The sequence below is a fragment of the Echinops telfairi genome, unplaced genomic scaffold (assembly GCF_000313985.2).
Source record: "Echinops telfairi isolate 266 unplaced genomic scaffold, ASM31398v2 ScPeMD7_7424;HRSCAF=8462, whole genome shotgun sequence".
NCBI lineage: Eukaryota > Metazoa > Chordata > Mammalia > Afrosoricida > Tenrecidae > Echinops > Echinops telfairi.
In genome coordinates, this window is record NW_022111324.1 from 68657441 (window position 1) to 68676027 (window position 18587).

Sequence of the window (18587 nt, forward strand, 5' to 3'; positions counted from 1 at the left end):
ATAGTTCCTTGTAATCGGTTCCCTCTTTCCTACCCAATCTCCCTTTACCCTCCCTGTTTCACCACTCACACCACTGGTCCTGTAGGGATCATCCTCCCCGGATTCCCTGTATTTCCAGTTCCTATCTGTACCAGGGTACATCCTCTGGTCTAGCCAGACTTGCAGGGTAGAATTTGTATCATGATAGTGGGACCAGGAAGGAAACATTTAGGAACTAGAGGAAAGTTGTATTTTTCATCGTTGCTACATCGCCTCCTGAAGAGGACTTCTTGGTCCTGCATCCAGAGAAAAATGTACATCAGTATGTTTTAATCTAAAATTAAATGCAATTTACTGCTTCAAAAAAAAAAGCTATTCAAACTCTCTGGTTAAGCAGCACTGACAATGAATTACTCTTTTTCAAAGGAGTCCTGGTGGCAAAGCAGACTGTGAACTAAGCTACTAACCACAAGGTCGGGAGTCTACACTCACCAACCACTCCCAGGGAGAACAGTGAGGCTGTTTATTCCTGTAAAAATGTAAAATCTCACAAACTCGGAGGGCAGGTATATTGTCTTACAGGGTTGCTCTGAGTTGGCATTGGTTCGATGGCAGTGAGTTTCGTTGGTTTTCTCTTTTAAAGTATGTCAAGCTCTTCTGCATGCCGTTAAAAAGCCAGTACTCAGAACTATATTTAAATAAGCTTAAGTGGAATTTATTATCAAATAAGAAGTATTCCAATAAGATACAATGTTGATAAACTTACTAATTCCAGTCTATTGATCAAAGGAAACAAAGAAAAGCAAGTAGTCAAAAATGTTTTGGTGACTTACCTTATCCATCAAATATGTAGCAGCAGAAAACCTTTTAACTAGAAATGTATTCCACATCATGAGCGCAATGCCTAGGTAGTAAGTTAAAAAGTAAAGTAGTAAACAGAACGCTTAAGTATTTTCACTACATGACACATAACCAACCACTGGCTTCCTTATACCTATGAAAGAAAGACCTGAGCTATAGTAATTTACTTATCATTACTTATTCTTGTATGCTATGGACAAAGTTAAGGAAATATTTATCTTTGATAAAAATCAGAAGTGAGCTGCAATTAAGAGATCTCTAAATGGTCAATAAACATAAGAAAAGGTTCAACATAATCAGTTATGGGAAATAGACACTAAACCCATACACGTGCCAGAAAGGCTAAACTTAAACACTAACAAAGTACATGGACATGAAATACCAAGTTTTGGTGAGCATGTGGAGCAAGCAGAACTCCCATGCACTGTGTTAAGAAATTACTTGGTAAAACCACTTGGAAAATTTTGTGCTATATCTACTAAAGCTACACGTGTCTAGTGTATGGCCCACCTGGGTTACACACTGGGTAGATAAAGACTCAATGGGCAGGAATATAAGTGTCATGCACGCGACCGCTGAGGGCAGCTTTCTTAATAATATCCAAATACTAAAAACAGCTTCAAAATCCCGGAAGTGTTTTCATATGTAACCAAGACTAAAAGCAAATATTTACTATATACATGTTGTACTGCAAGAATATATAAAAAAATTAAAGGTAAAACAAGAAATCAAAAAACTCTGGGCCATCTATACTTCTGTACTGCAAGCTGTGGCATTAAAACTAAAAAATTTCCAAAATAGTTGTCAATCAAGCAGGGAAATAGGCATTTTCTAGGCTCCTATTACTGCTGTCAGCAGTTAGGAACTGTATTTTGTTTAAAGGCTGTCACGATGTTAAAAATCTCACACAACAAAGACCTAGCATTATGAAATACTAGTTTAAAATCAGTTGGTAACTTAATTTTACTAAGGGCAGGGTTATTTAGAGATTGTTTTTTTCCAAGTCAGTCACTTTAAATGATTTTTCTCTCCTTGAAAGAAGTTAACATCTAAGGCAGCGGTTCTCAACGACCCTTTCACAGGGGTCACCCGATTCATAACAGTAGCAAAATTACAGTTATGAAGTAGCAATGGAAATAATTTTAGGGTTAGGGAGGTCAACACCACATGCGGAACTGTATTAAAGGGTCGTGACATTAGGAAGGTTGAGAACCACTAATCTAAGGGATATATGATTAACTTTCAAGTTCTCTTCATGTAAAATGGACAATTAAAAATTTTGACTTCATATTGTCCTTTAACTCCCTTTGTGATTATCTCTAAAAAGGTGGTAGAGGTGAAGAAGAAATAAGTGCTCTCCCTGGAATTCAGAAAGTCAACATAAACGTGTTATCTCTTCTTTACAGTCCAACACAGTCCTACAACTTGTATTAAGGTTACTAATTAGCTTAGTCAAAAAGGAAACTTCAAACTTACTGCTGATGAGTCAATTCTGACTTACAGTGGCCGAGGACAGAACTGAACTGTCCCTGTGGGTTTCCAAGACTGCAAATCTTTACTTAAGTAGAAAGCCGCCGCTTTCTCTGGTGGAGCAGCTGGTGGGCTTGAACTGTTGACCTTGCAGTCAGCAGTTCAACTCACAACCTTCTATGCCACCAGGGCTCCTCTAACTAACCTAGTTATGGGTTCAATTAGTTCTTACAATGAAATTCATTTGTTAAAAAAAAAATTGCAACTATTTTGCCCCCAAGAAGTTATCAGCAGTGTCTGTGGTATAGCAGCCAATGGAGAGTATTCACATTTATTAAAAGAAGCTCAAGGTAATATGTAAAGTCTAGTCTTAGCTTTCGGGTTCCTAATTTATTAATAGGAATTAAGTCCTGAGAACTCCACAATGTTTTTCTTTATCTACCAGTGAACTAAATAGGGTATCAATGAATGATTCATGTACAGTACCCGCCTTACATACACAAGCAGTATAACCTGGGCCAATAGATGGATGAGGACAGATGATAATATAAATACAACTCCTTCTCCCTCGTTTCTGGAGGGCATTTATTTCAGGTAGTTAAGACAACCAATACTTTGCATGCAGTAACACATGATAACATGTTCAGAGTGTAAGGCCACCAAATAAACAGGATATGAAGCTAACGATTCTTGCCTTAAGTGACATTTTAAATATTATTTACTTACCATTCTGAACATGTGCATTATGAATGTGCTTCAAGTGTTCTATTGACCTAATGAAAAAACGTGCTTCCTTACATTCGGGTAGAGAAAAGGAAAAAAGAAGAGAAAAAAAGGTTATCTTTTTTTTTTTAAGAGGTTATCTTTTAATTGTTGTTGTTTTAAATACAATACAAATGGTGACCTCATATAAATCTCAGAAAACTACCTCAGAATGTTACAGTAAGAACATGCTATTACTAGGTAAGAAGTAAATTTTCCTAGTATAACTTATGAGTCAGAATCAAGTCCACATTAGCTAACAAGAGCATATAATGATTAATTCCTGTGGCCACAGATATAGCCTCACATGTGGATACTATACTGTGGCTTGCCTATCATAAAAGTATTTTTGCCAATAAATATTTGGATTTCACACAGATGTGGAAACAGTGAGATTATATTCTTGCAAGTGCACTTCACACATCCATTCATCATTCAACTGAGCATCTATTGAGTACCAGGTTTGGGGTTTCAGGAATTTAGTAATGAATACAAGGAAAATAGCCACTTCATTTTATTTATTTATTGTAAATACACAACAAAAATGTTTATTATGTGGCTTGTGGCAATGTTTTAAGTTCTCATATTTTTAATTTGCTACTAGTAATAACATCCACTTTGAAATACTGTAGTAATATTTAGTTATGCCAAGTTACATGAAATTATAGTGGTTTTTAGTCTTAAAACATTTTAGGAAAAATGCATATGGAAATGGTAGACATTAATATGTAAAATGAGTATGTGAAAGATAAGTTATCCTGGAATTATTGAAAGCAAAATCTTTTGGACATTTAAGTGAACATGGAAAGCAATCAAAGTGAGGTGTAATTATGACACAAATAATGAATAAAATAAGTTAATTGTTTTAGAAACACTAAAAGGATAAAATACATAAAATTTATTTAACTGACCTACAGGGTTTCCCCGAAAGTAAGACATCCCCCGAAAATAAGACCTACTTATAGTTTTGCCTCTCACTGAAATATAAGGCATCCCCCGAAAATAAGACCTCCCCAAACATAAGGTCTCCCTGATAATAAGTCCCCCCACTCCAAGCTACACTCTGGACCGTAATGGCAGGTGACACCGTGCAGCTCACTGTTGGCCACAGTGCAGCCGAAGCAGACAGGAAGTACAAGTAAATATACCATAGATTATGAGTAAATGTACCATAGATTGTTGTACATGGAAATAATGGTAGTAACAAGAAATTCTTGATACTGTAGGATTCAGTTTGTCTGGTTATGCTGGTTTGTGATGACAACTACTACCGTACTGTATACAGGTAATAAATTTCCTTTTTTTTGGTTCAACAATAAATGTGTACCGTATTCTTTTTCATGGAAAAATAAGATATCCCCTGAAAATAAGACCTAGCGCATCTTTGGGAGCAAAAATTAATATAAGGCACTGTTATTTTTGGGGAAACAGGGTAATAGCAATAGGCATAGACAACTTTCACTTGTAACTTCTGATAAATCTCAACTCCCTCTTATATTGTAGAATTATTTTAGTACTTTAAATGTGTTTACTTTTAAACGGGTAATGACACTAATGAACAGGTCAGACATTATGCCTCTGTTTTCTCCACGAACTGCTACAACTCTGAGAAAATGCATGCATAGCACTTGGCACTTTGATTAAAGTCATCACTAGTCACTGTCAGACACAGGGGTCCTCAAACTTTTTAACCAGGGGGCTAGCTCAGACCATTGGGAGGGCAGGACTATGGTTTAAAAGAAACTATGAACAAATTCCTATGCACACTGCACATATCTTATTTTGAAGCAAAAAACCAAAACGGGCAAAAACACCCGGTGGGCCGGATAAATGTCCTCGGCCGGACACATCCGTGGGCTGTAGTTTAAGGACCCCTGGTCAGAACTGTTTACTTTTAAAATAAAGTGCTGTTTTTCGGTTACATATTTATCTCCTTACCCTATCTAACCACCAGTCCAGCACCTCCATTGCACACACACAACTTTATTAATTCAAAACAACTGCAATTACCTTTGACAAAAGTAATGTGTTTAATCTACGTTCATATACAAAATTAGTTGGCAAATCCAGCTTTAATTTTAGGAGGAATGGAGGAAGTAAGGGTTCAGAAAAATTCCCAAAGGTCACAAAGCTAGTAAATAGGAGCCTGGTCTGTGTCCACAATGCAGACCTGCCTTTATATTATAAAGGAATGTTGTGAAACTAAATTTCCTGTTCAAATATCACATTTTTAGAATTGAATCTGAAATACAGTGATTCAGATTTTGAAATTGATTATGTTATGACATTACATTTGGTCAAGGTTTACTTGAATAGTCAGTTAGTTCTTCTACTTGAAATACCTACGTTTTCAGTACCTTCTTTTTTATCTGGATATACATATATATCCACCCCCCACTTTGGGAAGAAGACTATGGTTACCACTAGTAAAGTACAAATTTGTCCATTAGTTAAATTTCTCTACAAGATTGCAACCCGAGGTAAGAACAAGGAAGGAATGATGATTTAAAAGGAATAATTGAACAGAGCACTGTCTAGTGAAGACCTGTCTTGGCCAATGGGAATACCCACCAGGTTTTCACATTGTATCTGACCATGGTGTCAATTTGAAGGATCAGCATCTTCATTAAGAAGGGCTGAGATGCATGGGTGGGAGAACCATTCCTAAGTGATTTATTTTGTGAACAAGTTGTGCTTCTTATGGTTCTCCCACTCATGCATATCAACTTTTCATTGAGACTTTAGAGTGAGTGTGCTTTCTTTGACATTTGACTGCTTCTCTATATCTGTGTGTTTAATTTGCATATGATAAACCAATTGCATCTTTTCCTCTGCCATTCTTGTGTTGGTTTGAGATTTTTGCTGTATGTAATTAGACAAAATGTAAAACATGATTTATGTGAAATATTGTATAGTAAAAGTTGGTCTAATAGTTAAAAAAAAAAAAAAAAAAGAAGGGCTGAGATGGACAACAGATGGTGGTCCCAGATTGTCAGCCAATCATTTGGGATTCAAACCCAGGTCTCCTCTCTCCAGGCTTGGGCCCTTCTTTCTACACTGTTTCTACCCCTTGAACGCCGTGAAGGAAAGGGTGGTGGGCGAAAATAATAAAAAAAGGGTGTCCCCAAGCAAAGAGGTATACAAAAGAAGGGACGCTGCCCATAGTGGTTTTTTTCCTCCCTTGGGTGTTCTTTGGAGATAAACATGACAGAAGTAATAGACACAGACATCGGAACAGTCAAAACCCGAGGACAATCTTTCCTGACTTTTTATCATGATAACTATACCACTGAAATGTTTCTATTATGTACTTGCATGAAGGAATAGGGTGTGAAATTTAAAATATATACATTTATCATCACAAACTAACTAAAGAGTGGGGACAAACACTGGCATTAGACATAGAGAAACCTATGTTCAAATCCTGGCCCAATTACTTACTCAGCTTTGTGTCCTTAGGTAAGTCACTTAACTTTTTGAGCCCCTGTTGCCTAATCTCTAGATTTGGTAAAATAACAATACCTATATTTCAAGTGGAGTGCTGGTGGCATAGTGAGCTATGCTCTGAGCTGCTAACCACAGAGTCAGCAGTTTGAGCCCACCAGCTCCTCCTTGGGAGAAAGATTTAAAGTCTCAGAAATCCCAAAAGAAAGTCCTATTCTGTCCTGTAAGGTCTCTTATGAGTTGGAATTAATTCAATGACAGTGAGTTTTTAAGACCTCATAGGTTTCCTATGTGATACTACATAAAAAGGCCTAGAAGGGAATCATTCAGAGGGGAAAATCCAATGTTTATAATTAAACAATCTCATATGTGAGCAAAGAAAAAGGTTTAACATGGAAGCAATGATGAGAATCTCACCTCTGGATCTTTATTCCACTGAACAACATATTCCCAGCAGCAATGAGCATGCAGCACATCCAGCTCAAGGCTGCAAGGAAACTGCTCATAGGCTAAATGCAGCAAGTCTGAAAGCCAGAAGAGAGAAATAATATTACATTTTCTTCATTGTAGTCAGTCACATCTCTCCACTCTGGATTTCATAATCATTATTCATGTATTACCTGATATGGCTTCCAAGTTCCTGTCTACTTCTAACACTTCAGGGAAACTTGGGTTAGTACCTTCTTTGGGTTCATCAGGGTTTTCTACATCTCTTTCTTTATTAGCTAATTTCAATACTTCCGGGCTGAAATCTTGCTTAAATATCCACTTGGCTACACTGTCTGCAATGCCACCTACAGTTTGAAGAGAGAGAGGAACACGTAAGCAGCAGTACTGGCCAAACACAGAGTCAATGCAGTGTTCTGACCTGTATTTCTTTATGACGAGAGCGAACATTCATCGTGGAGCCACAAATGGACCATCCTCTCTCCAAGCCATGCAATTTACTGCAGCGTGACCACATACTGTTTAACTCATAAGAGCAGGTGAAACATTTGACACCAAGATTATCAATATATTCTTAAGAAATATTACATCAATATCAATGCATATGTACGACTACGAGAGGGTTAGAGAAAAAGCTTTAATCCGAGGGTTCCACTTCACCCTGCAGGGGCTCATTCCAAACAAAAGCTGTTTACACATGCCTGAGACCAGTGGATGGCTGCAGAAGAATTCTCCCATTGAATACAAAAAGTTAACTGAATAATAAAAACAACTGAAAGCAGCTCGGTGAGATAAAGGGCAGGAAAGTTGTGCACCAAGGAGTTTTTTTCTCTCATGACAATGCACTTACTTGTTTTCTCTGTCTTTTCTGACCATGACTCAAATATTTTTTGTTTTAAATCAAATATAAATTTTTCCAGAAAAATGCTTCACAGTAAACTCAGTTGTCAGTATGAGAACAAGGTGCTAGGTTGTCTAATTCCTGTGTTTGGCATCATCAGTTGATAATTCTCATTCCAGAATTAAGACCCTATTATATTTGCTTAGATTTAATATTAAAATCATGCTCCCATCCTTCCATCAGATGAGCACATGGTGTGTTATGAGTTTACAATTCAAAAGTTATCACAGGTCTTATAAAAAATGAGAAAGGTTATACAAACAAGAAATCTACAGTTTTTATAAATCCTGAAATCTGAGGGGCTTCAAACATTTGTGGAAAAATTTTGGATTTGAAGGATTATGGAAATTTTGCAAAAGAGTTTGGAAGCCCTTTCATATGATCATGTAAGTATCAAATGCGGACTAGTGCTGCTGCTAAGAACAATGAGCTCACACCGATGACTCACAATTGAAGAGTGGCACTGTCTTACACTTTTGTAAACCCTCTACTGTTCTCACTTCTCTCTGGATTCTCAACTGCTTCGACATTCAATCTGCTGTGATCTGTTGCTCGGCTGAAGCACAGAAGGAAAGTCCAGTCCCCTGTGGGTAGGTCCTGGTAAAGTGAAGGCTTCAGGCCCTCTGACCACTCTTTAAGAACCACTGCTTACTTATTTATTTGGAGGGCAAAGTGGTTGGGTGTCCTGAGCAAGGAGCTGACTGGTTCAGATTCTGAGATGGTGCATGAGAAGAAATACAAACATACTGACTTTTAAAACTCAATGTCTATTTCTATTTCCCTAGTCTTTCCATCATTTCTACAAAAAGCAACAACAAAAAAGAAGCCACAGTATGTGAACACAGATACAATGCTAGAGTAAACTTCAGGTTACCTTTTCCTCCTTCTAATAGTTTTCTAACAGAGAGCCTCGGGAGCGGCTCAGCCTGCAGTGAGGACACTTTGGCTGGTGGAGTGTTTACTTTGCTGTGGAGCAGAGTCTGAAGTATGAGACAATCCTCCAGTTGTTTCAGCAGGAGTTTCCAGTATTCAGTGTCAAGAGAAAGAGCCTCCCAGGAATCCGTGAGGCCCTCTGAATCAGCACTCAAAGCTGTCTGGGAAAACTAACAGAAATTGCATGAGGATGTTGCCAGAGTCTTAAATCAGCATGAATACTCATGAACAATGATGGTGCTGGGATTTGGGGGATTTTGGTTTTGTTTTTGTTTTTAGTTCTGCTAAAAATCACCAGCTACGGGCTAAAAGCCAGATCTCAACACCCTGTTAGTATATTTTTATCTTTAAGTAACAACTACTAATCAAGTAGCAAGTCATGTGAATAAACAAAACAATAAAGGAAATCACACATTTCAGGTTCTAAATGTTCCACCACCCTGGAGAGACTATGTGTCCCCAGCAAAGAGAAAAGTGTCCCTTAGCCAACTGGATGGAAGAGATCACAGCTGCAGCTTGCCCAACTTACTTTTTTCTCTGTCATATTGTTTGATATCTGTGCAGCAACAGAGTGCCCAACATGGGCAGCCAGAAGAGCAGCTCCATTGTTCTCCGACTGAATACAGGCCGTGCGCATCTGCTGCCACCAAGGGGACACTGACTGGGAGTCCCAGGTCTCATCAATGGCCACTGAAGAGCCAGATAAAAGGAACAATAAGAAACCATTAACTCTCACCTTGATGCTTTTTTCCTATCCAATCTTTCATGTTAAAAACAATGTTTGAAAGCTAAATTCCCTACTAATGTTGTTTGTATACTTCTGAGTGAATCAGAAAAATAGATCTATATCCTGTTACCCAAACTGTTCCTATTCCACTTACCCTGTGTAAGTAATATTTTTCTTGAATCAGTTTACTGACAGGGGTCGGTAATATTTTTATCTCTGTTGAAAACCTCTATGAGCTACCTTAATAATGTTCTAATGATGGCAAAAATGGTAAAGTATTATCTCCATAAGACATCTATCATCTCACCTCTCGGAGTTAAGAAAATGCTCCATCAAGCCACATTATTTGTGGTGATGACACAAGCTTTCACTAATACGTAAAAGAGTCCCTATGGTCAAATGTGCTGCAGCATAAATCCCCAAGCCCTTGGAACCAGACCCCACACCAGGACTTTACCTTTCATCTTGCTCAGGAGGGACAGCATTGTATGAAGACAGCAGACAGACTGTGGTTGATCCAAAATATAATTTTCCTTACAAAGCCAAACACTCAGGAGGAGAGACTGAAATAAAATGTAAGTCTTTTTTAGTCTAAATGATCTTTTAACAAATAATCTTGTACTTTCCAGAGAGGAGATTTTTGTATGTTCGCATGGGTGATTCAGTTTTTCTGATGGAAAACTACTATCTGCCTGTTGAACCATGTATCAGAGCAGCGAGCCTTGTCAACCTAAGAGAACGATGGCAGGCCTGGTGATCTGTTGCCTCAAAACACTGCAAAGTTCTGCTCTGACACACAGGTCACCAAGAACCTTGAGGGCAGCTAACCATAACAACACAGAACATCTAGAAATCTTTTTAAATTAAAAAGAAGCAAAAAAAGCACAACCTACATTAACATTTCCCAGCTTCTTCATGAATATAATTCTTATAAAACTACCACTTAAAATATCTTAGCAGAGGAAAGAGTAGCATTTGCAACAAAGGCTCTTAAAAGATCTACCTTTGTCAGATGGACATTGGGCCTCCACTCAAGTATTCCCTCAATGCAAGAACACTTTGTTCTATTAACCTGGCATTCCATGATGCTCGCCTTCTCAACATGATCGCTGAAGACAAAGCAGGTGCATAAGCAAATGTGGTGATGAAAGCTGATGGTGCCCGGCTATCAAAAGATATAGCATCTGAGGTCTTAAAGGCTTGAAGATAAACAAGTGGACATTTAGCTGAGAAGCAACAAAGCCCACATAGAAGAAGCACACCAGCTTGTGTGATCACGAGGTGTTGGTGGGATCAGGTTATTAGGCATCAAAGAACAAAAAATCATATCATTGTGAATGAGGGGGAGCGTAGAGTGGAGACCCAAAGCCCATCTGTAGTCAACTGGACATCCCCTTACAGAAGAGTCACAGGGAGGACACAAACCAGTCTGGGTGCCATGTAGCAATGATGAAACATACAACTTACCTCTAGTTCTTTAATGCTTCCTCCCCCAACTATCAAGATCCCAATTCTACCTTACAAATCTGGATAGACCAGAGGCTGTATACTGGTAAAGATAGGAACTGGAAACACAGGGAATCCAGGACGGATGAACCCCTCAGGACCAGTGTTGAGAGTGGCAATACCAGGAAGGGGGAAGGAAGGGTAGGGTAGAAAGGGGAAAGTGATCACAAGAATCTACTTATAACCCCCTCCCTGGGGGAAGGACAACAGAAAAGTGGGTAAAGGGAGACATTGGACAGTGTAAGATATGACAAATGATATGATCATTATAAATTATCAAGTGTTCAAGAGGGGGGAGAAAAATGAGAAGCTGATAGCAAGGGATCAAGTAGAAAGAAAATGTTCTGAAAATGATGATGGCAACAAATGTACAAATGTGCTTGACACAATAGATGTATGGATTGTGATAAGAGTTTTATGAGTCCCCAATAAAATGATCTTTTTTAAAAAGGAAAATCTACTTGATGCCACTGAAGACTGACATAAATTAACTTTGAAGATTTAAAAAAAAGACCTAACTTTGTTAATAAATTCATGGGCTTTATACGTTCTCACTCACCAAAAAGCCTGCTATCTTGCTTTTCCCTCTTCTGTTTTATTTGCTTGTGTGTGCATATACATATATATGAAAATCTACATGGCAAAAGTGATCAATAGTTCTATTTCTACATGTGCAATTTAAAGTCTGGCATGTTAAAGTGTGTCCTAAATATTTAAGTCAGAGGTTCTCAACCTGTGGGTCATGACCCCTTTGAGTGTCAAATGACCCTTTCACAGGGATCGCCCAATTCAGAACAGCAGCAAAATTACAGTTATGAAGTAGCAATGAAAATATTTTTATGGTTGGGAGGAGGGTCACCACCACAAGATGAGGAACTGTATTACAGGGTCGTGGCATTCGGAAGGTTGAGCACCTCTGGTTTAAGTCATCTCTTTTTTAAAAAGTTGAAACGGTCTAAGTGGACTAACATTTACTTACTACTTCAATGGCTTGCTTGCATTATTAAGAAATGTACTATTTTGGCAGATCTTTGTCTGGCATTGACAGTGAATATTATTGTTAAGCTTTACCTAGCTACCACTGTTTGTGTACACCATGTCCAGTCACGTAAGGTCTTGATCTGTGCGAGTCAGTAATTCATGTATTACGATTTGTAGTTAGCCAAACTTGTTTAATCTCCCTTTCTCAATTGTGTTCTAAATATATCACTATAGGATAAACCAATGACACTATAAACAGTAGGACCTTATGCTCCAGGGAGATGGTAGATACGATTCTCTACCATAAAATAACAAAGATGTGTCTAAGATCAGCCAAAGTCAGATAGAAAACATTTATTTAGTAATGAGTTTTGAGCTCCCACTTGATCCTAGCTCCAGTCTAAGAACAATTTGTTCTTACCACATGGCCCTGCTCTCCACCTGCCCTATTAAGGAAACATGGAAGTCATGGGTGCTATAACAAAGTGTGGTGAAGAAATTAGATAGTGTCCTGTTGTTAGAAAGAATAGCGTCTGGAGTCTTTAAAGGTTTGTTTTCAAACAAGTAGCCATCAACTAAGCTCACATGGAAGAAGCACATCAGCCTGTGATCCAAGAACTGTAAATTATATAATCCAAATCCAAAGTAGGGAATGGTCTCAGAGGTTACATTGTGAAATTGATTTTTGTTTGCAAATTGGGATTTGTCTGTTGTATTTTGCTAATGTTCATAACTGTCTTGACTCTATTATGTATTTTTGTATGTTTGTCGGTATATGAAACCCAGGTTAGGCAAATCTATAGATAACAATAATTAGCAATAATAATAACTGGATAAGTAGAATAAGTGTTCCTGGGGGGTACAGCAGGGGAGGTGGGGAGAAATGGAGAACTGATATCAAGGAGTATAAGAAAGAAGAAAGTGTTTTGAAAATGATTGCAAAAGTATCTACACAACATTGCTTGCTATAACTAAACTATTGAATTGTATGATATCGGAATTACGTTCTAATACAATGGTCTGAAAAAAAAGCTGAAACTGGTCAATTCAGAAAAATATCATTGGTCTATATTTCGGCACTGACACAAATTTAGGGAATTAGAAAAATATAAGGAGAATGCATACTTAGTGCATTTTATCTTCCCAAGGCTGGCAGAGATGCTTGGAGTATATTGGTTGATCATTCTAACCACATGACCATATAGATTTTTTCAAAAAGTCTGTTTGATGGCATACTTTAATTAACCTTTACATATGGATAAATCTTTTAAGCAAAGTTCACCCTTCTTTTCTCCATTCAAAACTATATATAATGTGTCCTGAGTGAAAATGCTTCCACGTCTATTTTGCCCTTTTACTTGCTATTCACAGAATACTTTTTAAAGTATATGATTACTTAAAAGCATTCAGATGATGGTAACAATAATTAAAATGTAAAACCTAGCCATAAAACATTTCTGTAGGGTTAATGAAAGGGAACAGATCAATTAATTGGAATGATGGAAATGGTTTCTGGGAGGTTGACAATTAAAAAAAATGATTTAAAAATGATCAACCCTTCTATATACCTTCATAGTACATTAACAATATACAGTCGTACCTCAGTGTTTATGGAGCATCGGGTTCAGGACCATATTGGTGCTCAAGCCTCATATATAAAATGGCATAATGTTGGCATATAGCCTACTCAAATGCACTTCAACTTTAAATTACCTCTAGATTATTTATATCTCATACAATACAAATGCTATGTAAACAGCACTCTGCATTTCCCCTTTTAGCCTTTGTAGTAGGTTAAGCATTGGGCTGCTAATTACAAGGTTGGTGGTTCAAACCCACACAGACACTCTTTGGGAAAAAATGAGCCTCTCACAAAGATTTTTGTATCAGAAACCATACACAGAGTGCAGCTACAAGTTATAATTGACTCGATGGCACTGGGTTTGGTGTTTATTTAATGCTTTCCCCCACCCCCTTACTATTTTTGCAAGCAGTTGGTTGAATCTGTAGATTAGGAACCAATAGAAATAGAGGTCTGACTGCTTACTTACAAAAACCAAAACCTAATTCACTGTCATTGAGTCAATTCCAACTCTATGAACCCTACACAACAGAGTAGAACTTCCCCTTTGAGTTCCCAAAGCTGAAGTCTTTACAGGAGAACACCTCATCTTTCTCCTTTGGATAGCCTGGTGGTTTTGAACTTCTAACCTTTAGGTCAGCAGCCCAACACTTAACCCACTATGCCACTTATAGATCTTATAAACTTTAAGTACGCAAGTTTACATTAAAATTTTATGGGGGCTTCAAAATTAAAGAATTTTGAAAAGTAAAAATAAAGAATTATGAAAAGTTTCCATGAAATGTTTGAAGCTCCCTTTGGATAGTTTCTATCACCTTGATCACAGCATAATACATATAGTAAAAGCTAAGGAAACAAGAATCTGTATGATGGAAACCTGTCAGAGAAGGAAAGCTCAAATCTTTTCCATTCAAACAGTGGCAGAATAGTGATAAAGCTGCACTCAGTCAAAGGTAGACAACTTGTGAGACCAGAAAAATACAAGCAGTCTGGGAGCGTAGACAATAAGATTCATTAATTTTAAGTTGAGTAACTTAACACCACAAATATGAGTATATTCATTACCCCGAAAGTGCCCTGTGCCTGTTCATAGCTCATCCCCAAACCCCACCTCATCACCCAGCAAATACGGATCTGCTTTTGGTGTCTATTTTCTTGCCGATTCTAGTATTTCATGTTACTGAAAGAATACAGGAAGCAGTTATTTTGTTTCTAGAGTCTTTCACTTAAAGTTTTTGAAATTTGCGTTATTTTGTACATCACTAATTCACTTCATTGTATGAATACACCATTATTTATCCATTGATCCAAAGACTTTTGGGTTGTTTCGTTTGGATACTATGAATAAAGGTGCTGCGAACAGTTTAGTTCATGACCTAGTGAGACTGTATTTTACCTCAGAGACCACTGGACTGTAGAGTAACCACCAAATTATCTTCCAAAGGGATTGTATTACTTTGCATCTCCATCAGCTGTGTATGGAAGTTCTCATTGCTTTACATCCCCACCAGCACTTAGAATTATCAAATTTTTTTAATTGTAGCCATTCTAGTGGTACTGGGATCATTGTGGTGTTATTCTGCATTTCTCTAATAATGCATATTTCATGTGATTATTTGTCACCTGTTTATACTTTTTTGGTGATACTGCTATTCAAGTATTTTCCTCATTTAAAAATGTATTATTTGTCTTATTATTGAGTGGTACTAATTTCTTTATATTTTAGACCCAGATATATTTTTTGAAAAATAAAAAAACCTACCTTTTAACAGTGTCTTTAAAAATGTTAAAAATTGGAAGTTTGATAAAGTACAATTTATCACTATTTTTCTTTTATAGTTAATGATTTTTGTGTCCCGATGTAGTGTAGCGGTTATGCGCTGGGATGCTAAGCACAAGGTCAACGGAAACCACCAGCTGCTCCGTGAAAGACAAGATCCTTTATTCCCATAGAGAGTTACAGTCCGGGAAACCCACATAGGTAATTATACCCTGTCCAATAGGGTCACTATCAGCTGGAATCGACTCAGTGATAGTGAGTTGGTTTGTTTGAGAAATCTTTGCTTAAACCTAGTTCACAAAGATATCCTCCCATTTTCATCAATAAAACTGTAGTTTTAGTTCCTACATTTCACTTTTAAGTTGGGTTTTACATACAATTAACCAGGTAAGGATCAAGATTCAATTTGTTTCAAATTAGCAGATTTACGCAGGTAATAAGATATCAATTAAACATCAGAAGAACCATGTGCTCATTTTATTTCAGCATCTCAATTTTGCCTGGTATAATTAATTAGCCCCCTTTAAAAATATTATCTTTAAATAACTACAGATTCACAAGCAAGGCCAAAGAACTACATTAGGGAAGTCAGTCCTCTGCATCCTTTCCCCCTCACCCTTGCCCAATGTGACCATCCTACACAACTATAATACAATAGCAATGGTTTAAGCAAAACCAACAGCGCGACTTCAGATTTCACCAGCTAAACAGCCCCTCGTTTGTGCGAGAGTATGTATACCTATGAGTAATTTTATCACGAGAAGCCCGAATAATCATCAGCACAATAAAGACCCTCAGTTACACAATCAGCAAAGGACTCATGTCCCTCATGTCACCATTCTATAGCCACACCCACGTCCTCCCTCAAATCATTCCTAACACTTGTCAAACACCAATTCATAGTTTTAACTGTGCTATTTCTCTAACGTTCCACAGATGGAATCATGCAAGATATCTCCATTTTAGAGATTGTCTTTTTTCATTTAGCACATTTTTCTTCAATTTCAGGTGTCAATAATTCAATGTTGAGGAGTATTCAATGATAAAGATGTACCATTGCTTTTTCAAGCATTTGCCCACTGAAGGGCATTTCCATTTCAGTTATTATAAATAAGCTACCATAAGCATTTGTATACAATCTATGCATATCTTAACTGTTTTATTTTCTCACATATACACTGGAGTGAAACAGAATCTCTTTTTAGAGACTTTAGTGGTGCAGTGGGTGAAATACTAGGCTGCTAACCTTCCATGCCGAGGAAGGAAAGATAAGGTTATCTTTTCCTGTACAGACTTACAATCTTACAAACGCTGTGAAGGGTTGCTATGCATTGAAAATGGACTCAATGACAGTGAGGTGGGTCAATGTTCAATAAAAACAATTCATGTGTCTAAATTTGGGTCAAAATCTGTGTGTGTGTGAGAGAGAGAGAGAGAGAGACAGACAGACAGACAGACAGATACAATGAGACTGATGATTAATGGTGGAGTAACTTTTTGTTGACATTAGTTACTATCAAGTTGTTTCCAACCCAGTGCAGAGTAGAACTTCATTAGGTGTTTAAGGTTTTGACTTAGGAAGCACATTAATAAACCTGTCTTTAAGGCTCCTCTGAATGGATTCAAACCAGCAACCTTTTGGTGAATAGAGAAACGCTTAACCATTATACCACTCAAGAATTCCAGTAACTTCTGTTTTCATAAATTGTATTTGTAGACCTCTAAATTTATTGTTATAGATTTTTCCACTGATGGTTCTTTTGTTTAACATCCGCTATAGCACAGGTATTAAATGCTAATTTATATATTCACAGTAAATGCTAATTTATATATTCAAAGTTTAGAATTAGTTGATAATAATTGTGTACTATTTTAAGGGAAATTTATTTTGATATTTCAATAAAATCTTTACTTTCAAAATGAAAGTTTTTGCTGATGTTCAAAGTTTTGAAAATGCATGCATATAAGCTAGATTCTAAATTCATTTTAGGCTCGTTGTAAAAATGTGTTTGTTATAGTTTTCAGGGAGCAAGAAAATATAATTTTAATATTCAATTAAACATGATTATAAATTTGTGCGATCAATTTTAGAATTCTTTCATGCAAGGTCTGATATGCTGAAAGACAATGCTAGAAAATGAGTCTGGGTGGCACTGACAAAGAAGAGCATCCAGCAATGGAAACCTTACCAACAACAGCTGGGGGCTAAGTCCAGCAGACTCCAAAGTGTGACACATGTCTTCAGTGGAGCTTTCTCCATGCAAACACTTCCAAAAGAAGAAGCTGCCTAGTAAAACAAAGACAAAGCATATTAACCAATGGTTCCTCATCATTTGGATCATTAGTCTTCCTGTAATTACAAACTATAGTCTGAAAGGAGTAGAGTAACATATGAGAGAAAATAATGGTTTAGTTACTTAACTTATTAAGGAAATCATTACGTGTCTACCACTGTCTCCCCAGCATACTTATTAAAGCAATTTGTATGACACAGTACATGTATACCCAGAGTGTTCTTTATGAGCCAAAACATTAAATCTTTACTTAATTTAAAAACAAATAGAAAATCTTTGAGATATTGCATTCACCTAACAGGCTTTCTTCTGAAGAGAGACAATTCAAAGAACAATGCATCATTCTACTTACCTAAAGCCACATATTCCTGTTCCGTTATCTTCTTGATGCTGATCACATCTTTCTCATATTCCAAATACTCCAGAAATGTTTCTACAGACAACATACCATCCTGATCATCAGAAAACCGGACAGAAGTCCTGGTGTTCTCTTGCTTATACGTCTCTAATAATGACCGAAGTTTTAGAAATTCCTTTTCATCAAGCCTTAGTAACACAGCCAAGTCCTTAAAAACAAAGGGAAAATAACCCAGAATGAGCTATGTCTCCTTTTAGGTTAACATCCATCATCTAAATTGAAATCAAAGCCATTAGTGGCAGAGCAGTAAACTACTTTTAAGGTAAGCTAACATGACTCATTTCCTAATGTAGTACTTGTAATGTCATGTACTGCTTCAAATTTTATTATCAAATTACCACGTCATGAGTAGTCTAAGTAAAAGAGACAAACCTTAAGACACTATATACTATTATAAACATGTTTTAATTTTGATAAGCATATATATTATATACTCCGGAAAAAAATCAATAATGGTATCAATCCCAATTCTTGTGGTTCTGAGGAGGCTACTTGAAATTGC

At 37.0% G+C, this 18587-nt stretch overlaps 1 protein-coding gene across 1 annotated transcript in view; it reads right to left on the reverse strand.

Moving 5' to 3' along the window:
- RAB3GAP2 (RAB3 GTPase activating non-catalytic protein subunit 2) overlaps positions 1-18587 on the reverse strand; it is a 118887-nt gene that overhangs the window by 18102 nt on the left and 82198 nt on the right. Inside the window, exons 20-28 of the mRNA XM_004699908.3 lie at positions 18020-18233; positions 17563-17660; positions 9982-10087; positions 9327-9487; positions 8739-8967; positions 7137-7310; positions 6934-7040; positions 3037-3103; positions 813-883 (exon numbers count right to left, since the gene is read on the reverse strand). Coding sequence (XP_004699965.1) covers positions 813-883; positions 3037-3103; positions 6934-7040; positions 7137-7310; positions 8739-8967; positions 9327-9487; positions 9982-10087; positions 17563-17660; positions 18020-18233 — 1227 coding nt within the window. The remainder of the gene's footprint in view (positions 1-812; positions 884-3036; positions 3104-6933; positions 7041-7136; positions 7311-8738; positions 8968-9326; positions 9488-9981; positions 10088-17562; positions 17661-18019; positions 18234-18587) is intronic.